General features: G+C 50.3%; 1 protein-coding gene across 4 annotated transcripts in view; it reads right to left on the bottom strand.

Annotated features, from left to right (window-relative positions):
- The window catches only part of OLFM2 (olfactomedin 2), a 212,292-nt gene that overhangs the window by 37,477 nt on the left and 148,362 nt on the right, over window positions 1–26,453 (bottom strand). For 2 of the 4 annotated variants that reach the window (XM_077329306.1, XM_077329308.1), the window contains exon 3: window positions 5,131–5,289. In XM_077329306.1, coding sequence (XP_077185421.1) covers window positions 5,131–5,289 — 159 coding nt within the window. The remainder of the gene's footprint in view (window positions 1–5,130; window positions 5,290–26,453) is intronic. The other 2 variants (XM_077329307.1, XM_077329309.1) reach the window with 1 other exon arrangement.

Genomic DNA, 26,453 nt, shown 5'->3' with positions numbered 1-26,453 from the left:
GGGTTGAAAAATTACCGGGAAAGGTAATTGAATGGCAAGAGGCCCAGAATGTGGACCGCACTGCCCTCATTTATCAACAGCACCGGTTCCTCCTCCTCGGCAGGAGCCCGGAGGGGAAACGGGAGCTTGTTGATTTGCTTGGTTCTTAATTGCCTATACGGTGCTCCTCTGGCTGATTTGTGAGCAAACGGGGGCAGGCGGAGGCTACCCAAGGCGGCCTTGCTCCGAGGCAAAGCAATCAAGTTCCCTGGCTCGCCTGCCTCAGCATCTGCCTTTGCTCTGGGCAGAAGCCAGGAGGAAACGGCAGAGAACAGACCAGAAAGACATGGCTCGAGTCCAGCGGCGCCTTGAAGATCAACACGTTTGAATGCTGGATATTATCTTTGGGGTGCATGCACGCTTCTTCAGATACCTGTGGGGGGTGAGGGCTCACAGCTGCCCCACTCCAGGGTATGCTAATGCCTGCTTGGCTGCAAGCTAGGATTGTGGACCTCAAGGCAGTGGCAGGAGGACTCCTGGGATTACAACTCATCTCCAGATTTTCAAGAGCTGTTCCCCTGGAGGAATCAGCTGGTTTCAGGGGTGGGCTTGGTGGCATCAGTCTGCCTGCACATGGAAGCTTATGCCCTGACCCAAACCTTGCTGGTCGTCAAGAGGCCACTGGACTCAGACTTTAGTTCTAGCACGTGAGACCAACAAGCTGACCCACATGAATCATAGAATCATAGAGTTGGATGACCCTCATGGGTCATCTAGTCCAACCCCCCTGCACTGTGCAGGACACTCACAGCCCTATTGCTCATCCACTGTCACCTGCCACCCCCTTGAGCCTTTGCAGAATCAGTCTCTCCGTTAGATGGCTATCCAGCCTCTGTTTAAAAATCTCCAAAGATGGAGAACCCACCACCTCCTGAGGAAGCCTGTTCCATTGCCCTAACTGTCAGGAACTTCTTCCGGATGTTTAGACAAAATTTCTTTTGCATTAATTTCATCCCCATGGTTCTGGTCCATCCCTCTGGGACAAGAGAGAACTGCTCCATCCTCTACATAGCAGCCTTTTAAATACTTGAAGATGGTTATCAGATCCCCTCTCAGTCATCCACTCTCCAGGCTAAACAGACCAAGCTTCCCCAACCTTTCTTCATACGTCTTGTTCTCCAAACCCCTCACCATCTTTGTTGCCCTCTTTTGGACACGTTCCAGTTTGTCTACATCCCTCTTCAACTGGGGTGCCCAAAACTGAACACAGGACTCCAAGTGAAGCCGAACCACAGCGGAGTAACGCGGTACCTTCACCTCCTGTGATCTGGACACGATACTCCATTTGATACAGCCCCAAATCCCATTTGCCTTTTTTAGCTACTGAGTCACACTGCTGACTCGTTGTTTATTAAGACCCTCAGATTCTTTTCACATGTTCTACTGCATCCCAAAGAGCCTCTTGTGGCGCAGAGTGGTAAGGCAGCAGACATGCAGTCTGAAAGCTCTGCCCATGAGGCTGGGAGTTCAATCCCAGCAGCCGGCTCAAGGTTGACTCAGCCTTCCATCCTTCCGAGGTCGGTAAAATGAGTACCCAGCTTGCTGGGGGGTAAACGGTAATGACTGGGGAAGGCACTGGCAAACCACCCCGTATTGAGTCTGCCATGAAAACGCTGGAGGGCGTCACCCCAAGGGTCAGACATGACCCAGTGCTTGCACAGGGGATACCTTTACCTTTACCTTACTGCATCCCTCCTACTCCTTCATCCAAATCATTTATGAATATGTTGAGCAACAGAGGCCCCTGAGGCACTCCTCTCCAAGAAGATGACGAACCATTTACAAGCACCCTGTGGGTGCGATCTGTCAACCAGTTCTCGATCCACCTACCAGGAAGAGGATCCATACTGCATTTTACCAACTTATCAATAAGGATTTCATGTGGAACCTTATCAAAAGTCTTACTGAAATCAAGGTCAACAATGTCCACAGCATTCACCTGATCTAGCAAGGTAGTAAAAGGTAAAGGTATCCCCTGTGCAAGCACCGAGTCATGTCTGACCCTTTGGGTGACGCCCTCTAGCGTTTTCATGGCAGACTCAATACAGGGTGGTTTGCCAGTGCCTTCCCCAGTCATTACTGTTTACCCCCCAGCAAGCTGGGTACTCATTTTACCGACCCCGGAAGGATGGAAGGCTGAGTCAACCTTGAGCCGGCTGCTGGGATTGAACTCCCAGCCACATGGGCAGACAGTTTCAGACAGCATATCGCTGCCTTACCACTCTGCGCCACAAGAGGCTCAAGCAAGGTAGTAACTTTCTCAAAAAACAAACAAACAAACAAAAAAACAGAGAGAGAGAGAAGGTTAGTCTGACATGACTTTTTTCTTGAGAAACCCATGCTGACTTGTAGTAATTACAGCCATCTGCTCTAGCTGCTCAAGGACTGACTGTTTGATGATTTGTTCTAAAATTTTGCCAGCTGTAGATGTCAAGCTGACTGATTGGTAGTTCTCCTTTCTTCTCTTTTTGAAGATAGGGACAACATTTGCCCTTCAGTCTTCTGACACGTCACCTGTTCTCCAAGAATTGTCAAAAACAATGGGCACAGGCTCATAAATTGCATCTGTAAGTTCTTTTAGGACCCTTGGCTGTAGTTCATCGGGCCCAGAAGATTTGGTTTCATTTAAAGAAACCCGATATTTATGGACTACCCCTACAGTGATCCTAGGCCACAACTCCCATCGCTCATCACATGAAATGATTTTACTATGCTGATCAAGAGAAGACTGAGGAGAATTAGGAATTGAGCAATTCTGCCTGATGAGGCCTCACCCCTTCCCCCAACCCCCCAGGGGCAGCTGGGCTGAATCGCCGTTTTCTTTCCCCTCCCCGTTTCCCCTAATCTAACCCTATCTAGGAAATGACCCGCTTTTTGAAATGGATTTTGGCATTAAAATAAACATTGTAATTAAATCAAGTGCAAGACGTGTCGGGCAGGAGTTACATGCAAAACACAAACGCTGTCAATGCATTTTCAAACAAAGCCCTCTCATCTTCGAGTCAATCAATAGTCACAACAACAAAGAGAGAAAATCCTCCGGCTTTCCAATCTCATGACGAGGAGCACAGCGGACCTCCTTCATTATAATGAGTCGTGCATCCCGTTCTTGAAGGGCTCTCGGAGAAAGCAAAGTTGTTCCTGCTGGATGACCTAAAAAATTGGCATTGTTGACAAGCAAGGGGGGATATTTGGCTGCCAAGCACAAGCAGCCCCCACTCTTCCGAGGATTTCACTTTTCCAGTCATCTACCACAGGGGTAGTCAAACTGCGGCCCTCCAGATGTCCATGGACTACAATTCCCATGAGCCCCTGCCAGCGAACGCTGGCAGGGGCTCATTGGAATTGTAGTCCAAGGACGTCTGGAGGGCCGCAGTTTGACTACCCCTGGTCTACCGGGTAGACTAATATATTTTTCTTTTAAAACAATCCTAAGCAACCAAAAAAGTCCTCCAGTTGAGAGCCAGCATGCTGGACTGGTGCAGAATGGGGGCCTCTAATTTGGGGGGACTGGGTTATTATACCCCAAATACTGCTCTCCCCCATTTCCACCCTCAAGATCTCCAGGAAATTCCTAACTTGCAGTTGGCAATCCTACTCCCCACCCCATCCCGAGTGACTCAACCAGGAGTAGTCAAACTGCGGCCCTCCAGATGTCCATGCTGGCAGGGGCTCATGGGAATTGTAGTCCATGGACAGCTGGAGGGCCGCAGTTTGACTACCCCTGGATTAAACCATCTGTCACCTTCTGCTTTCCAGGTGCTTTCAACAGAACTTAAGAACATCAGAAGAGCCCTGCTGGCTCAGACACATGGTCCATCTAGTCCAGCATCCTATCTCATTCAGTTGCCAATCAGCAATTCTGCAGGGCCAACAACAGGGCACGGAGGCAGAGGCCTTCATAAGAACATCAGAATAGCTCTTCTGGATCAGACCAATGGTCCATCTAGTCCAGCATCCTGCTTCACACAGGGACCAACCAGTTCCTCTGGAGGGCCAACAACAGGATAGAGAACCCAAGGCATTCATTAGAACATCAGAAGAGACCTGTTGGATGAGATCAATGGCCCATCTTGTCCAGCATCCTGTCTCACACAATGACCAACCAGTTCTTCCAGAATGTCAAAAACAAGGCACAGAGGCCAAGTCCTTCATGAGAACATCAGAAGAGCCCTGCTGGATCAGCCAGTAGTCCATCTAGTCCAACATAACTGGCCAACCAGTTCAGCTGCAGGGCCAACAACACAGTACAGAAGCCACGCCCTTCATCAAAAGAGCTCTGCTGGATCAGACCAGTGCTCCATCCAGTCCAGCCTCCTGTCTCACACAATGGCCAACCAGTTCCTCTGAACAGCTATCAATTTGTCATAAAGGCCAAGGCCTCCCCACCATAAAATGATAAGAAGAGCCCTGTCATATCATACCAACAGTTCATCTTGCCCAACATCTTATCTCACACAGTGGCCAGTCACTTCCTCTGGTCAGCACCAACAGAGCATAGAGGCCAAGGTCTCCCCTGATATTCCCTCCTGGCTCTGGGATTCTGAGGCTTAGCGCTTCTAAACATGGAGATCACCATACCTAGGAGCCATTGATAGACTTCTCCTACCAGAATCTACCTAAAGGTAAGCACCGAGTCATGTCTGACCCTTGGGGTGACGCCCTCCAGCGTTTTCATGGCAGACTCAATTCGGGGTGGTTTGCCAGTGCCTTCCCCAGTCATTACCGTTTACCCCCCAGTAAGCTGGGTCCTCATTTTACCGACCTCGGAAGGATGGAAGGCTGAGTCAACCTTGAGCCGGCTGCTGGGATCGAACTCCCAGCCTCATGGGCAAAGCTTTCAGATGGCTGCCTTACCACTCTGCGCCACAAGAGGCTCAAGAATCTACCTAATCCCCATTGAAAACTCATTCTTCCTGCGGCCATCGCTCCATCCTCTGGCAGAGAATCTCACATTTGTATCGCTCTCTGTCAAAACCATAAACCCTCCAAGAGTCTAGTGCCAGTAGACCTCCAAGAAACAAAAACAAAACAAACATAAGCTTGAGATGATGACCCTACAGAAAGAGACCTGAGCAAAAGTAGACTTACCTGGAAACTTTTGGCGTTCAGGTTCTTCTGACTCTCCGCGGCCACTTTCAGCTTGGAGTCCAGTCCCTTCATCAGCGACTCGGTATTACGGACATACTGCAAGTCCCGGTAGGTCCGAAGGTCCAGCTCCACCATGGACTGGGAGATGTTTTGCACCTGCTCAATGGAAGAAGATCAGAGATGTTAGATCCACCATCCAAAGGAGGGTACAGGGGAAAGGAGACAGGACTCTTCAGACAGGCGGGTACACATGTGCAGACATGAAGCTCCCTTATGCTCAACCAGATCTTTAGAATCAAAGAATCATAGAATCATAGAATAATAGAGTTGGAAGGGGCATCATGGGTCATCTAGTCCAACCCCCTGCACTATGCAGGACACTCGCATTCCAATCACTCATCTACTGTCACCTGCCACCCCCTTGAACCTTCACAGAATCAGCCTCTCCGTCAGATGGCTATCCAGCCTCTGCTTGAAAATCTCCAACGATGGAGAACCCACCACCTCCTGAGGAAGCCTGTTCCACTGAGAAACCGCTCCGACTGTCAGGAATTTCTTCTGGATGTTTAGATCGAATTTCTTTTGCATTAATATCATCCCATTTGTTCTGATCCGTCCCTCCGGAACAACTCTGCTCCATCCTCCACATGGCAGCCTTTTAAATACTTGAAGATGGTTATCAGATCCCCTCTCAGTCATCCACTCTCCAGGCTAAACAGACCAAGCTTCCCCAACCTTTCTTCATACGTCTTGTTCTCCAAACCCCTCACCATCTTTGTTGCCCTCTTTTGGACACGTTCCAGTTTGTCTACATCCCTCTTCAACTGGGGTGCCCAAAACTGAACACAGGACTCCAAGTGAAGCCGAACCACAGCGGAGTAACGCGGTACCTTCACCTCCTGTGATCTGGACACGATACTCCATTTGATACAGCCCCAAATCCCATTTGCCTTTTTTAGCTACTGAGTCACACTGCTGACTCGTTGTTTATTAAGACCCTCAGATTCTTTTCACATGTTCTACTGCATCCCTCCTACTCCTTCATCCAAATCATTTATGAATATGTTGAGCAACAGAGGCCCCTGAGGCACTCCTCTCCAAGAAGATGACGAACCATTTACAAGCACCCTGTGGGTGCGATCTGTCAACCAGTTCTCGATCCACCTACCAGGAAGAGGATCCATACTGCATTTTACCAACTTATCAATAAGGATTTCATGTGGAACCTTATCAAAAGTCTTACTGAAATCAAGGTCAACAATGTCCACAGCATTCACCTGATCTAGCAAGGTAGTAAAAGGTAAAGGTATCCCCTGTGCAAGCACCGAGTCATGTCTGACCCTTTGGGTGACGCCCTCTAGCGTTTTCATGGCAGACTCAATACAGGGTGGTTTGCCAGTGCCTTCCCCAGTCATTACTGTTTACCCCCCAGCAAGCTGGGTACTCATTTTACCGACCCCGGAAGGATGGAAGGCTGAGTCAACCTTGAGCCGGCTGCTGGGATTGAACTCCCAGCCACATGGGCAGACAGTTTCAGACAGCATATCGCTGCCTTACCACTCTGCGCCACAAGAGGCTCAAGCAAGGTAGTAACTTTCTCAAAAAAACAAACAAACAAACAAAAAAACAGAGAGAGAGAGAAGGTTAGTCTGACATGACTTTTTCTTGAGAAACCCATGCTGACTTGTAGTAATTACAGCCATCTGCTCTAGCTGCTCAAGGACTGACTGTTTGATGATTTGTTCTAAAATTTTGCCAGCTGTAGATGTCAAGCTGACTGATTGGTAGTTACCCAAATTCTCCTTTCTTCTCTTTTTGAAGATAGGGACAACATTTGCCCTTCAGTCTTCTGACACGTCACCTGTTCTCCAAGAATTGTCAAAAACAATGGGCACAGGCTCATAAATTGCATCTGTAAGTTCTTTTAGGACCCTTGGCTGTAGTTCATCGGGCCCAGAAGATTTGGTTTCATTTAAAGAAATCACTAAAAGATCCCCTCCAAGTTGTCTCCTCTCCCGGCTAAACAGACCAAGCTCCTCCAACCTTTCTTCATCCGTCTTGGTCTCCAAACGCCTCACTATCTTTGTTGCCCTCCTCTGGACACGTTCCAGTTTGTCAATCCTTGGTCCATCAAGGTCAGTCCTGTCTCCTCAGACTGGCTGCAGCTCTCCAGGGTCTCAGGTAAAGGTCTCACCCCTCACCTAATGCTAGAGAATTGGAGATGCCTGGGGTTGAACTGTGACCATCTGCTTGCCAAGTAGATGTTCCACTACTGAGTTACGACCCCTTCCCTAATTTTCAGCTGTTTGACCATAAATTTGTCAAGGAACCCCAGAAGCGGTGAGATGCCCCTTCAGAGAAGTGGGTGCGGAAGTAAGATGCGGGACCCAGCCAAGGGATGGTTTGAACTTTTACCATTTTTCCATTGTGGGAAAGAGACTAGGCCTGTAGAGCAACAGGGGAAGGGGGTTCCCAGGATGTCCAGTGATGTCAGCGGCCATCTGAATTTTTGAGAAAGGTTACGGAATCCCTGGTTGGGAATCCCTGCCCTGAGAGATAGAACCACACCACAAAGACTGCACCCTGAAAACTGATTGACTGACAGTATAAAGAAGAAGAGTTGGTTCTTATATGCCGCTTTTCTCTACCTGAAGGAGTCTCAAAGCGGTTAACAGTCGCCTTCCCTTTCCTCTCCCCACAACAGACACCCTGTGAGGGAGGTGATGCTGAGAGAGCCCTGATATCACTACTCGGTCAGAACAGCTTTCTCAGTCCTGTGGCGAGCACAAGGTCACTCAGCTGGCTGCATGTGGGGGAGCAGGGAATCAAACCCGGCTCACCAGATAGAAATCCGCACTCCTAACTACTACACCAAGCTGGCTCTCTCTGGCAAGTAATCTTTAAGACCAGTGTGGTCTGTTAAGACCAGTGTGTTGGTGATTCTAATGTGGGCAGCTCGTTTGTGCTGGTGGGAATTTTGGAAAGGAGGTATTTAAAAAGCAAAAAAACCCAAACCCTGTCAAGAAGCTTTGTCGCAGATAGGTTCTTTGATGTAAAATTGATGTTTATTCCTATAAAATATTCACAAGGCCCGCTTTTCTCCCAGGTGGAAAACAATATCTCTTTCAGAAACAACAGAATGCAATTAAAACGCGCAACAAAGGCAGCACCAGAATACATTAAAATGCTACCACTTCAGTCCTTTCACGGCTCCCCAAAAGTCCTACTGGAGAGGGGCTGTCATACAGCGTATCCTGGAAGCTACCCGGGAAAAAGGAGGCTGTTCCGTAAAGCGGAACTGCAACCCAGGGGGATTTTCCGGAGTGGCCCACACCACGGCAGCCCCTGAAGCTGCCTTGTGCCGAGTCAGAACCCTGGTCTATCAAAGTCAATAGTGCCAACTCCAGGGAAACCCAAAAGCCCACCCTTTCCTTTCCTGGTATCCATCAACCGTTCTTAGAAGTGGGTGAGAACCTTAGTTCTGGAGGATCTCCAAATTTCTTGCTGGCCTACTAGATGGGCTAAATCAACCAGTCAACCTGTGGTCCTCCAGATGTCCATGGACTACAATTCTCACGAGGCTCATGGGAATTGTAGTCCATGGACATCTGGAGGACCACAGGTTGACTAACCCTGGGCTAAATGATAAATCCGACCAGGAATAACTTGAGTTCTTGTTTATTTGTTTATTTCGAACAGAATGTCATTATTTGCCCTTGCGGAAAAGAAAATAAGGGCCCAAGTGAAGAAGAAGAAGAAGAAGAAGAAGAAGAAGAAGAAGAAGAAGAAGAAGAAGGAGTTGGTTCTTATATGCCACTTTTCCCTACCCGAAGGAGTCTCAAAGTGGCTTACAGTCACCTTCCCATTCCTCTCCTCACAACAGACACCCTGTGAGGGAGGTGAGGCTGAGAGAGCCCTGATATCACTGCCCGGTCAGAACAGTTTTATTAGTGCTGTGGCGAGCCCAAGGTCATCCAGCTGGTTGCATGTGGGGGAGCGCAGAAACGAACCCGGCATGCCAGATTAGAAGTCCGCACTCCTAACCACTACACCAAACTGGCTCTAACCACTACACCAAACTGGTCCTGCAGAGAGCAAAAACCTAGAGTAGCTATAGGATAGGTAGACGTATGTAATCTGGAAATGTTCTTAAGTATTTATTACCGGAAATTGCACATTCTCTTATTTACTTTTTTATTACTGATTTGAAATGTTCTAAATCCTTTTATATTTTCCTTGTAATGGCCTATGACTACATGCAATAAAATCTGACTTGAACTAGAAGTGGGTGGGCAACTGTGCAGAATATGGCTGAGAAGCATAGCTATGTCCATGCCCACCTCCCCTTCCTACCCCCTCCAGGCCCATCACTGACCATTTTGGAATGGGAAAGGTGGATCGAGGTGACCATATATGGTCATATCACCCAATAAATGTTTAACAAATGCTTTTTGTTGTTGTTATGTGCAAAGTCGTGTCCAACCCATCGCGACCCCATGGACAATGATCCTCCAGGCCTTCCTGTCCTCTACCATTCCCCGGAGTCCATTTAAGTTTGCACCTACTGCTTCAGTGACTCCATCCAGCCACATCACTCTCTGTCGTCCCCTTCTTCTTTTGCCCTCAATCGGTCCCAGCATTAGGCTCTTCTCCAGGGAGTCCTTCCTTCTCATGAGGTGGCCAAAGTATTTGAGTTTCATCTTCAGGATCTGGCCTTCTAAAGAGCAGTCAGGGCTGATCTCCTCTAGGATTGACCGGTTTGTTCGCCTTGCAGTCCAAGGGACTCGCAAGAGTCTTCTCCAGCACCAGAGTTCAAAAGCCTCAATTCTTTGACGCTCGGCCTTCCTTATGGTCCAACTTTCACAGCCAAACATTGCAACTGGGAAGACCATAGCCTTGACAACAAATGCTTAGAAATGCATAACAAATTAAGTAACTCCCATTTGGGAAACCCTTCCAGGGTTGTCAGGAAACCTCAGGGTTGAGAAAGCCTGATCAACCCTGGTTGAGAAATCCTTGTTTAAATAAATATTATCTGATTAGAGAGTCGGCGTGATATATCCCTTTGAGCTGGAACAGTGGTTCTCCACCTTCCTACTGCCGCGACCCTTTAATACAGTTCCTCCTGCTGTGGTGGCCCCCAACCCTAAAATCATGCAAGGGTTCTTTCACAGAAATTAAACCGAAACAGACCTTTGGTGTGAAGACCCATTGTTCATGATTTATATAAATTGTTTTTTTCCCGGGGTCTCTCAGGTCTTCTGCCTCTTGTCCCACCATGCCCATCTTGCTCTTTTCCGCTGCTCCAGACAGATGAACACTCTATCTCGATCTACCCCACAAGGCTGTTGTGTGGATGGCACCCCTTCCCCGGCCAAGCTGCTAGGTCTGCCGCAACCCCTGTGAAAGGGTCGTTCGACCCCCAAAGGAGTCCTGACTCCCAGGTTGAGAACCACTGTGATGGAACAACGTCTGAGCTGCTCACACAGAGCAGGGTCTGGAAGCCACCTTCACTGTCTCTCAAACATAAAAGGTAAAGGTATCCCCTGTGCAAGCACCGAATCATGTCTGACCCTTGGGGTGACGCCCTCCAGCGTTTTCATGGCCGACTCAATACGGGGTGGTTTGCCAGTGCCTTCCCCAGTCATGACCGTTTACCCCCCAGCAAGCTGGGTACTCATTTTACCGACCTCGGAAGGATGGAAGGCTGAGTCGACCTTGAGCCGGCTGCTGGGATCGAACTCCCAGCCTCATGGGCAGAGCTTTCAGACTGCATGTCTGCTGCTTTACCACTCTGTGCCACAAGAGGCTCTAACATATATAGGGAGGGTAATTCACTGACAAGGACAAATGGCATTGAACAGTGAGGTATTGACAACCTCGCACCTACACCCCCCAGCTGTCCGTTGTCCCCTCCATCCTTCCCGTCACAAATCAAAATGTTCAGAAGGGCCCCAAAGCGTTTCCGATTTAAAAGATGCCAATTACAAGGTATATAGAAGGTATGAAAGGATGTTTTACGTAAGGGATTTCAGCTTCAACGAGGGCCAGGAAAGTCAATTTCTGTTTGTTAAGGGCCTCAATTAAATCAAGGGAGAGAGAAAGACAAGACCGAGCCCCTCAGGTGATGAATGAATCGGTCGGAATCAATTGGTTTAAATAATTCTAAGGGCAAAGCGTTCCTGCACATGCACACACACCCCGTGAAGAATCTGCAAGAAAGGAGTCACAGCCGCAATCTCAAGAATCCTAGTTGGAAGGGTCCTCAGGGTCATCTAGTCCAGGGTTAGTCAACCTGTGGTCCTCCATATGTCCATGGACTACAATTCCCATGAGCCCCTGCCAGCGTTAGCTTGTAGTCCATGGACATCTGGAGGACCACAGGTTGACTACCCCTGATCTAGTCCAACCCCTGCGTAATGGAGGAACTCACAACTACCTGCCCACTGACAGTGACCCCAATTTCATACTCAAATGATCCCGCCCACCAGAAATCCCCAGAATTTAGCCTGGACTTGAGGAAATTACCATAGAGTTGGAAGGGACCTCCAGGGTCATCTAGTCCAACCCCCTGCACAATGGAAGAACTCACAGCTATCTGCCTACCCACAGTGACCCCAATTTCATATTCCAATGATCTCCAGATGAGAGTCTGTTGCTCTTAACCACGATGCTTTGCTGGCATTCTGTCTCTGGAAGGCAGGCAGGGGTAGCCGAACTGTGGCTCTCCAGATGTCCATGGAGTAGAATTGCACACTGGCAGGGGCTCATGGGAATTGTAGTCCGTGGACATCCGGAGAGCCACAGTTTGGTCACCCCTGACTCTATAGCACGACAGCATGCTAAGTCCTAGGGTTGGGGAATTCTTGGAGATTTTCGGAGTGTGGGGGGGGGAATCCTCAGGTTATTTTTTCCAGCCTCTCACCTCCGAGGCCACAGGGGGGGATCTCCCCCTCCCCAATAAAATCCGCTTCCTTTCTTGCCAGCCCCTACCTTTCCCTGCCCTTTCGAGACACGCTCTCCAATATGAGGCTGCAAATAGTATATAGACAGATGGAGAAAACTAATATATATGAAAATGCCGACCAGCCGGGCCCATCCATCCCGCTGTTCCCGAGTCCCTCGGCTGTATCGCGTTCCTGGTTCGGCAGGCGTACGACGAAGGCGCTCCTTTGGGGAGCTGAGCTGGAACCCACAGTCTGGAGCACCAGCTGGAAGGCAGGCGCTCCCCCCCCCCTGCTTTGCACCCATGAAATATGGATGATCATAATGGAACTAGAATGAGCTGAATACTGATGAGAACGGAGGTGAAGGGGGGGGGGAGACACACAGCCCTCGCTTCCTTTGAGAAAACAAGGGGCAGGAAGCGGGAAGGAGGCCAGAATGTCATCCGGCTACCCTGGAGGAAACTTTTCCTCCTGCATTTGGATCGGGGCCAGGGGAAGATTGTAGGCAGAGCGTCTCCAGGGCGCCCTCTCCTCCTCTGCCTCCCCACCGGCTCCCCACAACAGGTCCCTCCCTTCCCACTTATCTGCATAAGTGTCTTTCCCACATGAGCGTTATCCTATGGTGTCACGCGGAGCCAACCAGATATGCGCTGGGAGCGCTGGGCCCAGGAGTGTACGGAGTGGTGGTTGCAGCAACGAGAGACCCAGGTTCGAGTCCTGATTTTGCTGGGCGACCTCAGGCCAGGAGGGAAAATGGTGTAAGTGGCTTAGGGAGAAGGTTGGGGCATAAAGGAAACACCATAATAAATAGAAATTACGCATCGTTGTCCTCCTTCCCATCAGGTACTTCCCTTCCTTTTTCGTATTTTCTTGTGCTTTTTGGCAGGGTCGCCGACATGGCAAAGGCGCCCCCTTTTGCTTTTATTATATCAGACAGACACTTTTCATGAATCCACTAGAGGGAGACAGTGCAGGAAACAACGTCAGATAAAGGAAAGCGGAACAAGGAACATTCATGGGGAGAAACCAAGGCTCACTTTTAACAACCGGAGGATCAACTACTACGAGGGAGGAAAGCATCCTGACCTGGACAGTCCAGGTTAGCCCAATCTCATCAGCACTCAGAAGCTAAACAGGGTCAGATCTGCTTAGTACTTGGATGGGAGACCACCAAGGGAAACCAGGGTTGCGAGATGCAGGGGCAGCCAATGGCCAACCTCCTCTGAATGTCTCTTGCCTTAAAATCCTACAACAGGGGTGGCCAAGACGGTGTCTCTCCAGATGTCCATGGACTACAATTCCCATAGGCCCCTGCCAGTGTTGACAGGGGCTCATGGGAATTGTAGTCCATGGACATCTGGAGAGCCACAGTCTGGCCACCCCTGCCCCACAGGATACCCAGAAGTCACCTGTGACTTGATGTCCCTTTTCACCACCTTGGAGCACGGCCACAAGAAAACAGGGTAACTTTTCCACGATCAGGGCTCTGTGCTAACGTGACCCAAACTAAATCAAGGCTGAATCCAAATCTGACATGGTCCCAATTCTTTTTTCTTGCACATCCCTAAGTGCACATGATGATCTAAATCACTCTGGCTTCACCCGTACGCCTCAGGGAAAAGCACAGCTTACAGGCCCTGCGGAATCTTGACAACTGTATCCAGTGAGATCGCTTGCGTTTGGCCTAGCCTGGGCCCTTCATGTCGAGGGCTATGAGCTCAGTCTCGAGATCCCCCCGAATACGACAACAAATCTCCCGAGGAATGGTTCACCGTCCACAAAAGACTGAGTCATATTCTTCCCATGCAAAGCAAGGAGAACAGCTGCTTCCCTCCAGGATCCAGCAAACCGTCGACGGTGACCTTGGAGCCATTGCTATTAACAGCTTTGCCACTCTACCTTTCTGCAAACAGAGGGGCAAATCTCCAGGGCCCTCTCCTAACCTTTCGATCGCCGAGGTGGTAAAAATCAGCATTAACTTCCTGCCGCTCCGATAATAACTGACACGTCCCTTTCCGTAATGGGAGGCCCGGCCAAGTGTTGCAGCTGCTTTCGGTTTGAGAAGCCGCCAAAGGTGCCCGGTGTTCTGCCAAAGCATGAGAGGCCTCGGAATGAGAAGGCAGCTGACACATCTCCGTATCGATCAGAGCCAAGCTGTTTAGGCATAGGTTGGGGGAATTTGGCTTTTCATTATGAATCGGTAATCTCATCTGGGTCTCCGGCCAAAAGGGAAAGGGAAAGGGCTCCTAACGACTCTGCCGACGGAAGATCAGGCTTCCTGGTGGGACCGTCACTCCTGGTGGGACCTTCTCTCTGTGTTGGAGAGCCGGCGTGGGGAAGTGGCTAAAAGAGGCGGACTCTAAACTGGAGAACCGAGTTGGAATCCTCTCTCCCTCGCCACATGTAGCCAGATGGTAGGGTTGCCAGCTCTGGGTTGTGAAATTCCTGGAGACTTTGTGGGTGGAGCCGGCAATGGGCGCGATCTCAGCGGAGTATACTGCTAGGGAGTCCACCCTCCCAAGCAGCCATTTTCTTCAGGGGAACTGATCTCTTTAGTTTGGAGAAGAGCTGTGATTCCACCTGGGATCACGGCAGCTGGATAACCTTAGGCCAGTTACAGTTCTCTCAGAGCTCTCTCGGCCTCACCTACCTCACCGGGGAGAGGAAGGGAAGGCAGCTGAAAGCCGCTCTGAGATGCCTTCCGGTTGAGTAGGGTTGCCAGCTCTGGGTTGTGAAATTCCTGGAGATTTTGTGGGTGGAGCCGGCAATGGGCGCGATCTCAGCGGAGTATACTGCTAGGGAGTCCACCCTCCCAAGCAGCCATTTTCTTCAGGGGAACTGATCTCTTTAGTTTGGAGAAGAGCTGTGATTCCACCTGGGATCACGACAGCTGGATAACCTTAGGCCAGTTACAGTTCTCTCAGAGCTCTCTCGGCCTCACCTACCTCACCGGGGAGAGGAAGGGAAGACAGCTGAAAGCCGCTCTGAGATGCCTTCCGGTTGAGTACAAAAGCAGGGTACAAAAGAAAGAAAGAAAGAAAGAAAGAAAGAAAGAAAGAAAGAAAGAAAGAAAGAAAAGAAAGAAAGAAAGAAAGAAAGAGGGAGGGAGGGAGGGAGGGAGGGAGGGAGGAAGGAAGGAAGGAAGGAAGGAAGGAAGGAAGGAAGGAAGGAAGGAAGGAAGGAAGGAAGGAAGGAAGGAAGGAAGGAAGGAAGGAAAGAACAGCCCTTCTCTTCTTTGACCCTCAGGCACAAATGCAAGAGTTTAGTGGTGTCCAGCCTCTGATTTGAATTCCCAGGGTACACTGGGAATCTAAAAAGATCAAAGAGCAAACCAAGCTGATCAGGCTCTGCAACAGCAGCAGCGGAGAGGGCCCCGCCCGTTGCTTCTTCCCGTAAACTAAGATGCGTCAGGAGGAGGAGGCAACAGGTGAACAGACATTACGGCTGCAACTGGTGGGGGAGGGGCACTTACCTGCAGCAAACTGAGGCCTAGGCCTCTGTTGCTGGCAAGATGGCAACATCGGTTCTGGTTACAGATACATCCCCAGATGGGACCCCCCCGGAATTTCAGCCTATCCCCAGACGAGAGATAAGTTCCCCTGGAGGAAGTGGCTGCTTGGGACGGTGGCCTCCATAGCCTTATACCAGGGGTAGTCAAACTGCGGCCCTCCAGATGTCCATGGACTACAATTCCCAGGAGCCCCCTGCCAGCGTTTGCTGGCAGGGGGCTCCTGGGAATTGTAGTCCATGGACATCTGGAGGGCCGCAGTTTGACTACCCCTGCCTTATACCCTACTGAGCTTTCTCTCCGCTCCGAATCCCGCCCGCTCATAGCTCCATCCCCAAAGTCTTAAATGCAACGGCCGATCTGCTGAGCATCGTGGTCCCATTACCTCCACCTGGCGCAGGCGAATAAAGCAACGCAAATGACTCAGCACCCGGGCATGTCTTCAGAAGACTCGTCGTTTCCTTTCCCGGCTCATCGCACGCCGCAGCACCACGCTTGTAGCCCCGGGTCAAGAGCCGTCACACGGAGAGATCAGCAAATGCAATTTGCTTGCTCGCTGGCTGCGTGTGGTGTCTCAGCCGGAGCATCAGCCAAACTGCGCTAGTTCCAGCCGAACAAGCAGCCGGCTGACTGAGTTCTTGGTTGCAGCACTGCAGGAATCGGAGACGTCCCTCGGATTTCCTCTATGGAAATCCTCATGGAATTGGAGAAATAACTCAACAGCCCACTAAGACCGAGGGGCTGGGGGAGCACGATGAATATGACAGAGAGATCCCAATGGGATCTTACCGTAACCTGCAGTATGGCAAATCATCTCCTTTTAATTTAATGAAAAAACTGAGATTAAATCCTATTTTTATTGCTGTGGATGGCAGCCTGATCACAGGAGCTAGGCAGAGTCCGCCCTGGACAGTGTTTAGATACGAGAGCACCAAGGAAATTGAGGAGGAGAAGAATTGTTGTTTTTTATCACCCGCTTTTTTTTATCCGAAGGAGTCTCAAAGCGGCTTGCAATCACCTTCCCTTCCACTCCCCACAACAGACACCCTGTGAGGAAGGTGAGGCTGAAAGAGCCCTGACAGGGCTGCTCAATGAGAACAGCACTATCAGGGCTGTGATGAGCCCAAAATCACCCAGCTGGCTGCATGTGGAGGAGCCGGGAAACAGAACCTGGATTGGAAGCCGCCGGTCTGAACCACTGCACCAGTCTAGGTTCACTACAGACAGGCAAGACATAACAAACCACCTCAGGATGCCTCTTGCTTTGAACACCCATGGGCCGACCATAAGTTAGCTGCTGTTTGGTAGAAAAAGCAGAGAGAGCCAGAAAGATGCATTGGACCAACAAATGAGGATGACAGCTGGGATCTTTCATGACCCAAAGATAGCTTTGTGTGGTTAAGAGTGGTTGTCTCTAATCCGGAGAGCTGGCTTTGATTTCCCACTCCTCCACATGTATCCAGCTGGTGACCTTGGGCCAGTCGCAGTTCTCTCAGAGCTCTCTCAGCCACTTGGAGACTCCTTCGGGTAGTAAAAAGTGGGATACAACCCCCGCCGCCCCCAGCTCTTCTTTTTCTTCTGAAACCAATATCCTTTTTGAAGATGAGAATAAATCGGCCATCAGGCTTCACAGAATCCCAGGCAGAATAAACAGGGAAATTTTGTCCATAGACCGTGTTGCTGCATCGGTTAAGATCAGCTGGTTTTAAATGTAGGCAGTTAGTCTTCCTTTGAAAGAATCGTTCTGTTTCCTTTGAATAACCGTTCAACCAGCTTCCTTTCTTAGATTCATCGTGACCATCAGAAGAGCAATTTCTTGCAGAGCTGGCTGGCTCTTCCCTTTCAGTTCCGAGCAGTTAAGTGGCGATAACAAAGCAAAGATGGATTTCACCTCACACAAACCGACTGGAGGAAATTTGGATGAGAACACCCCTCTTTTGTCACCGTAGCTCCCTGAGACTCTGTCTCTGTCTCAGGCACACGAACACAGAGAAGGAGAGACCCTCACCGGTTGACGGGAGAGATTTAAGGAACTGACCAATCCTAACAGTGATTCTCCCATCATGCACTGCTCCTCCCGCCAATATAAAGAGCGTCTGTGGGCCAGGATGTACAACCAGCATGCTTCTTATTCCCTTACATTACAATTTTTCCTTCTCCTTTTATTTTAAACTAGATTCAAAGCCCGTTCATGAAAACGGGCTTTGAAAGCCCCCCCCTGTGTGCTACTAGGCCCGAGGGGAATATCTATCTATCTATCTATCTATCTATCTATCTATCTATCTATCTATCTATCTATCTATCTATCTATCTATCTATCTATCTATCTATCTATCTATCCATCCATCCATCCATCCATCCATCCATCCATCCATCCATCCATCCATCCATCCATCCATCCATCCATCCATCCATCCATCCATCCATCCATCCATCCATCCATCCATCCACCCACCCACCCACCTACCTACCTACCTCTGCATGGCAAATTACATCTGTTAGTTTAATGCTCTGATGATCCGCAGGTTATTTTTCTTGTTTCTACTGCTCTCGTATTCAGCCATTGACACAAAACATTGTTCCCAGCAGATGTTGCATCACCCTCCTCTATCAAAAACCAAGCCTGGGAACGTACATTCAGTTTGAATCTCTTTCCTGCTTTTTAGACCGAATTAACCAAATTCGCTACCAACTTGTTTTGTAAAAGGGGTTGTTAGTAATCGTTTAGGCAGAAATATTCATAGAAGAGCATCCCTTCTGTGCCATGGCTCTGCTCTTCACTGAGGCATTTTTACCCAGTCTTCCTGCTCAAAACAGCCCTCAGGGCCTGCCGTCAATCAATAAAACAATATAAAGCAGTGGAATCGAATTGGAATGACACAACAGCCCAGCAACAAAACACAGAGACTATTCTCCTTAAGAAAAGAGAAACCGATTGCATCCAAGTTACCGATTATTTAAAATGACTAGAAATTAAGCCCGCTGTAGGCAGAATACAGCGGGTGCTAGCGGGGGTGGTAAAGAAAGAAAGAGAGGAAGAAACAGTTAGAGGGAGACAGAGGAGAGGAAGAAAGTAAGTAAGTAAGTAAGTAAGTAAGGAAGGAAGGAAGGAAGGAAGGAAGGAAGGAAGGAAGCAAGGAAGGAAGAAGGAAGGAAGGAAGCAAGGAAGCAAGGAAGGAAGCAAGGAAGGAAGGAAGCAAGGAAGGAAGGAAGGAAGGAAACAAGCAAGCAAGGAAGGAAGGAAGGAAGGAAGCAGGGAAGGAAGGAAGCAAGCAAGCAAGGAAGGAAGGAAGGAAGGAAGGAAGGAGGAAGGGAGGAAGGAAGGAAGGAAGGAAGGAGGAAGGAAGGAAGGAATGAAGGAAGGAAGGAAGGAGAAAGAGGGACACCCAGTGGGTAGGGGGGGAGGCAGAAGGGGGGAAAGCATTCGGCGCAGGCCCCCCCACGGCGAATCAACCCCCCACCCCCTCCCCCCGCGATCGCAGTCTTCAGGGCCTGCTTCTTTCGTAGCGCTGAAGTGATCTCTGTAGTCTGGGGATGAGCGGCAATTCCCAGGGGTCCCCAGGTCCCACCTGGAGGCTGGCATCCCTAGACTGTGCGCCAAAAACAGTTACAAACTTCCTTATTTTCTAGTGACTTTTTAGACTGAGGCCAATGGAATGGGATAGGAAAAGGTCCTTGGAAAACTGTCAGAGCAACTAACAGAAATGACAAAAACAACATGAACGATCAAGACGAAATAGTTAACAGCCGCATAAAGCAACTGCAGAGTCACCTTAAAAATAACAAGAAATCAGACACTGGTTGGAAGAAAAGCATAAAACAGCCGAAAAGATAACAGCCTGGGTGAAAAGTCAAGGCTTGGAATGGCACCTAAAGGTGGTGGGCACCAGGCAAAATAGACATTATAGCCTTTCTGAAGGCAAACAAGAGCGGCATTTGATTTTTTTTAATGACCTGATAATTCTTTAAAATGATATATAAATGTAGAAGAAGAAGAGTTGGTTCTTATATGCCGCTTTACTCTATCCAAAGGAGTCTTAAAGCGGCTTACAATCACCTTCCCTTTCCTCTCCCTACAACAGACACCCTGTGAGGGAGGTGAGGCTGAGAGAGCCCTGATATTACTGAAGAAGAAGAAGAGTTGGTTCTTATATGTTGCTTTTCTCTCCCGAAGGAGGCTCAAAGCAGCTTACATTCACCTTCCCTTTCCTCTCCCCACAACAGACACCCTGTGAGGTGGGTGAGGCTGAGAGAGCCCTGATATTCCTTATCGGTCAGAACAGCTTTCTCAGCGCCATGGGGAGCCCAAGATCACCCTCATCTGGCTGCATGTGGAGGAGTGCAGAATCGAACCCCGCTCACCAGATTAGAAGTCCGCACTCTTAAACACTACACCAAGCTGTGTAACTGTGTAACTCCCACCCAGTCGGTGAAACCCTTCCGGGCCCGTCACAAAACCCCAGGGTTTCACGAAACCCCGGTTGAGAAAGCCTGATCTAGGGGTTAGCCAGAAGTCCGATGCTGTGACTAGATAGCACTTAACTCAGAGAGATGTCAACAGAAAGAACAAGTGGTCCTCAATCATGTTCCAATCGTACACACCTCTTGAGAAGAATAAGTGGTCCTCAAGAACACTCCAACGCAGACCTCTCTTTCTCCCTTCCTGCTTGAACCTCACTGCTTTTTTTTGTTGTTGCTGCTGTTGTTCCTGAGCCTTATCTGGTTCCTTGGCTTCCGATCCAGAGCTCAGCTCCCCTGCAGCGCTCCTGACCTGAGCATCAATGATTCTTTTTGACTTCCTTCTTTGATGCCAGGCCTTCCCTTCTGCTGTTCCAGGGACTGTGGAGCATATTTAAGGCAATTATGTAAATGTTCCGGAGAAGAACAGGTTTCCCTCAGCACGGTTAATATCCGCAGCAACGGCGTTCTCTCAGCTCACTTCGGCTTTAATGTCCGTTTCGGTTCCCCCTGCCCAAAGCCCACGGGTGTCCCTTTCTCGACCCAAACCAGACGCTTTCTCTCCTTAATTCCATTTGTCGTAGGCGGAAAACTTATTTCATTCCACGGGCCTTCAAGAGGCTTGACTACGAGCAGCGTTCCTGTAATGTTTTCGGTTGGGGTTTTATAGCCGTGGCGGTGAGCTCTGAAGGGAGCTGTTGCCATTCCTTTTCCCATCTTTTCCTTTCTTTTAAAAACAGCCCGTTACGATAAAAATGTAATCGGTTTCCAAGTCCCTGCTTCTTTGCCTGTGCAGCCATGTAGGTGTAAAAAAGAAGAAGAAGAATTGGTTCTTATATGGCGCTTTGTACAGGAGCCTCTTGTGGCGCAGAGTGGTAAGGCAGCCGTCTGAAAGCTTTGCCCATGAGGCTGGGAGTTCGATCCCAGCAGCTGGCTCAAGGTTGACTCAGACTTCCATCCTTCCGAGGTCGGTAAAATGAGGACCCAGCTTGCTGGGGGGTAAATGGTAATGACTGGGGAAGGCACTGGCAAACCACCCCGTGTTGAGTCTGCCATGAAAACGCTAGTGGGCGTCACCCCAAGGGTCAGACATGACTCGGTGCTTGCACAGGGGATACCTTTACCTTTACCTTTATGGCGCTTTTCCCTACCAGAAGGAGGCTCAAGGCGGCTTACAGTTTCCATTCCTCTCCCCACAACAGACACCCTGTGGGGTGGGTGAGGCTGAGAGAGCCCTGATATTCCTGCTCGGTCAGAATAGTTTTATCAGTGCCGTGGCGAGCCCAAGGTCACCCAGCTGGCTGCATGTGGGGGAGTGCAGAATCGAACCTGGCATGCCAGATTAGAAGTCTGCACTCCTAATCACTACACCAAACTGGCTCTCAAGCCGAGCCACGCACAAAAGAAACTACACCGTGCCTTCCTTTCCTCCCATGATGTAGACCGCGGAAAGGAGTGCCATAAAAGAGCATTGACAAATGTATCTAAAGTAACAACTTTTCACAATGTCAAAGTGACCTTGAGATTAGTATTAGTGGCCACCAAATGGTCTGCTGTCTGTGCTCATTTTCTCCAAGGATTCTCTCAGCAGATACTAACCAGGCCTTCCTCTGATGTTGCCTCCTGGCTCAGGGAATTATAGAATCATAGAGTTAGAGTTGGTGCTGGAGAAGACTCTTGCGAGTCCCTTGGACTGCAAGGCGAACAAACCGGTCAGTCCTAGAGGAGATCAGCCCTGCCTGCTCCTTAGAAGGCCAGATCCTGAAGATGAAACTCAAATACTTTGGCCACCTCATGAGAAGGAAGGACTCCCTGGAGAAGAGCCTAATGCTGGGAGCGATCGAGGGCAAAAGAAGAAGGGGACGACAGAGAATGAGGTGGATGGATGGAGTCACTGAAGCAATAGGTGCAAACTTAAATGGACTCCGGGGAATGGTAGAGGACAGGAAGGCCTGGAGGATCATTGTCCATGGGGTCGCGATGGGTCGGACATGACTTCGCACATAACAACAAAGAGTTGGAAGGGGCCATACAGGCCATCTAGTCCAACCCCCTGCTCAACACGGGATCAGCCCAAATTCAAGACCTACAGGTTGAACAGAAGCTTTGAAGGACATCTGAGGGCTGGAAAATGTCTGGGGTGAGGGCAGCTGATGCTCCCCTTCCTCATGTTGCGGTCCTGACCCGAAAAGTACATGCCACCATTCAATGAAGAAGAGTTGGCTTATTTATACTACCCAGTGGCTTTTCACTACCCAAAGGAGTCCCAAAATTAACACCCTTTGCTTCCTCTCCCCACTGTAGACACCCCGTGACATGGATAGGGCTGAGAGAGCTCTAAGAAAATTGCTCTGAGAGAACTGCCCCGAGAGAACTGCTCTGAGAGAACTGTGATTGTCCCAAAGTCGCCCAGCTGGCTGCATGCGGAGGAGTGGGGGATCAAACTCCATTCTCCAGATTAGAGGCTGCCGCTCTTAATCACACACCACAAAGAGGGAGTTCAGCGGAAGCAGCTCATTCTAATAGCGCCGTCACCCCGAGATGAACAGATCTATGCCTGTTCTGCAAAGAAATAAGTAAACACCAAAGGGCTATGGAGAGACAGTTTGCATTTTTCTGTCTCGTGTGCCCTCATATCCTGGCTCAGCCCAGTGGGACTCTCTGGACATGTCAACAATGGATGAGGGCTAAAAACAACAGCAATCGTTAATATATCCAGTTGGAATGAACAGGCCCTGAGTGATCCGTCAGCTCTCCTCTTCTAATCGAGCGTGGCACGTTCACGGAGCCTGTCCGATTTTTCGGATCCATGAGAAGGACAGCTTCCTTTTCCGCCCGTCTTCCCTTCCAGGAATTTCAATCCCAGCCAAGGTCAGCCAGCGACTTGGCTGTCACCTGAGCCCTGCTGATGCTCAAGGGAAGATCTATGGCCACATTGCTGGATACACAGTGATCCCCCCACCGATCCCTGCTTAAGAATTGCCTTTGCAGTTTGTTCCAGGAGGCTGCCGAATGAAAAGATTCATCTCGGTTCGGGGGCAGATCCTGACTCGTGGACTGATTGCGCACCTCGAGTGAGTTATAGGCGCCGGAGGGGAGAGGTTATTAGACAGCCCTGCTCTCCAGAGCCCTTCCAGGCCGCAGTGGATGAACGAGGACTCAAATGAAAAGGCTGCATCACTTTGAGCAGAGGTAGTCAAACTGCGGCCCTCCAGATGTCCATGGACTACAATTCCCAGGAGCCCCTGCCTGCATTCGCTGGCAAGGGCTTGTGGGAATTGTAGTCCGTGGACATCTGGAGGGCCGCAGTTTGACTACCCCTGACTTTGAGAGTCAAAGTGAAGATTGCAGGAATCTTTTGGTGAGGGGCTGGGGCTCAATGGAAGAGCGTCTGCTTGGCCCGCAGAAGGTCCTGGGGTCAAACTCTGGTGCCTCCAGATAAAGATCTGGCAGTAAGTGATGTAAAACAGGGGTAGTCAACCTGGGGTCCTCCAGATGTTCATGGACTACACTTCCCATGAGCCCATGCCAGTGTTTGCTGGCAGGGGCTCATGGGGATTGTAGTCCATGAACATCTGGAGGACCACAGTTTGACTACCCCTGATGTGAAAGCCGCTGCCAGTCTGCGTAGCTTAAAGCAAGATCTGAATTATCGGGGACTCCCTGTCAAAGTCCGTTGTTATTATACCAACACCCATCTCCTCTCTCCTCGTCCTCCTCCAGCAGCAGAAGAGCTAGGCAATTGTGAACTGGATTTTTTTTTTTGCATTTAGATTGTAGCTGTTGTTATTTAGGAATTTTGTAATTTATCTGCATTTTATCATAGATGCCGTTTTATTTTGATGGGATCCACTCTGAGTCTCAGGAGCTAGGATGGGAAATAATCTTTAACCGCCTGCGCTGCCGTGGGCGCCACGAACTAAATAAAACAGTAAGGACTGGTGGGGAGGAGTTAGGGTGGGCTCTGTCCGGGATAAAAACTCGGAGGAGCGAATCAGGAGCCGCGAAGCACTCGAGGGCCAAGTGTCCAATTGGGAGGCGCGCAAATCGCATCTCCCTATTGACTTGGCCCGTCTCAAGGACAGCCCACCGCGAACTCCACCCTCCGCCCGACCCGCCATCCTTGCCGGATGGCTGCCAGGCAGGAGCATTTCCCCACGGCCGAGGACTTCAGGGAAAAACCTTCCCCTCCGCCCACCGCATGCCCTACCTTCGCCTACGCACCTCCACCTGCCACCCCAGCCCTTCCCACCCCCACCCTGAACGTCCCTCCCTGCCCGCCACAACCCCCACCCTTCCCACACCGCTCGACTACCCACATCCCCAGCCCCACACCGCCGCGCCCTTCCCGCCCCCACTCCCGCACTTGCCGCTCCTGGCCTTGCCTCGCCGCCTTTCTCCGCTTACCAACTGCCGCCAATGGCCACAGCCTTCTGCCGCCGCCTCCCCGTTTGCTACACCCTTCGCCGCCCACAACACATCCCGCTCACCCAAGATGGCGATGCGGACTCGGGCCGCACCGGTGAGCCGATCCGCGGCCCGTGCCATGCTGCCGCCATCGCCGCTGCTCTGCCGCCACCCCCACAGCCCACAACATGGCCGCCCACCCCGCCCGATCAACGACCTCCAGGAACCTATGGCCACCTGAGGAGCCGCCGCCGCCTGAAGGTAGGCCGCTTCCCCGCCATGCGGCCCCGGGCCCCACAACATCTTCCGCGCTCCGCCGGGGGGAGGGGGGAGAACGCATTCTGCGCCCCCACGGACGGTGCCGCCACCCTCCCTGGGCCGACCCACACCGTCCAGCCCTACCCCTCCACAGTACGCCGCCGGATGCTGCTGCAATCTAGCGCCCATTTTATGGCAAATAAAATGGGCTTTAAATCTAGTTACTGTATAAATGCTGAGCTGGGAGGACTGATGGGCTGATTCGGTACAAGGAGGCCTTATATGTGGCATCTCAAGGTCTGTTTCTGAGCATGAGGGAGAGAGAAAAAACTGCTCTTGGCTTCTAGGATTCTCGATCCAGCCTGGCTCCCTTTCTCATGAAGCAAAGGTCCACCAGTGGATATTAGGCACAAGGTATAGAAGGAGAAGACTTGGTTCTTATATCTTTTAGGATCTTGCTGAAGAAGAAGAGCTGGTTCTTATATGCCACTTTTCTCTCCCTGACGTAGTCTCAAAGCTGCTTACAATTGCTTTCCCTTTGCTCTCCCCACAATCGGCACACTGTGAGGGAGGTGAGGCTGAGAGAGCCCTGAGATTACTGAAGAAGAAGAAGAAGAGTTGGTTCTTATATGCCGCTTTTCTCTACCCAAAGGAGGCTCAAAGCGGCTTACAGTCGCCTTCCCTTTCCTCTCTCCACACCAGACACCCTGTGGGGTGGGTGAGGCTGAGAGAGCCCTGAGATTACTGAAGAAGAAGAAGAGTTGGTTCTCATATGCTGCTTTTCTCTACCTGAAGGAGTCTCAAAGTGGCCTACAGTCACCTTCCCTTTCCTCTCCCCACAACAGACACCCTGTGAGGTGGGTGAGGCTGAGAGAGCCCTGATATCACTGCTCAGTCAGAACAGCTTTCTCAGTGCTGTGGTGAGACCAAGGTCACCCAGCTGGCTGCATGTGGAAGAGGAGCGGGGAATCACACCCGGCTCACCCGTTTAGAAGATGGAGCTCCTAACCACTACACCAAGATGGATGGAACACTCCGTCTGGGGAAGTGATGCTTTGCATCCTTGGTGCTTGGGGGGCAATGCGGAAAGGGCTCCTGAAGTTCTGGTTCTGCTAGTCGACCTCCCAGTGGCACCTGGGTTTGGGTTACTGTGTGACACAGAATGTTGGACTGGACTGGCCATTGGCCTCATCCAACATGGCTTCTCTTATGTTCTTAAGCCAGCTTGTGGGTCTCCTGATGGCCCCTGGGTTTGGGCCACTGTGTCACACAGAGTGTTGGACTGGATGGCCCATTGGCCTGATCAAACATGGCTTCTCTTATATTCTTAAAGCTGCTGGTGGGTCTCCTGATGCCACCTGGGTTTTGGCCACTGTGTGACACAGAGTGTTGGACTGGATGGGCCATTGGCCTGATCCAACATGGCTTCTCTTATGTTCTTAAATCTGCTGGTGGATCTCCTGATGGCCCCTGGGTTTGGGCCACTATGTGACACAAAGTGTTGGATTGGGTGGGCCCTTGGCCTGACCCAACATGGCTTCTTTTCGGATCTTATGTTCTTTATCCACTCCACGTTCCCATTCTTTCTGGGTCACTGTCACCTTCTGGGCTTAAAAGAGCATCTTCTGCTCCAGGGATCGAGCTTTCGCACGCTTCACTGTGTTTATTTACTGTATTTATAATCCTCCTTTCTCACTAGACTCAAAGCGGGATTACAGGGTGTAGATCGATAGCAGTCCACAGAA

This window comes from Paroedura picta, chromosome 3 (assembly GCF_049243985.1).
Source record: "Paroedura picta isolate Pp20150507F chromosome 3, Ppicta_v3.0, whole genome shotgun sequence".
Lineage (NCBI taxonomy): Eukaryota > Metazoa > Chordata > Lepidosauria > Squamata > Gekkonidae > Paroedura > Paroedura picta.
This window is presented reverse-complemented; position numbering and strand designations above follow the sequence as displayed.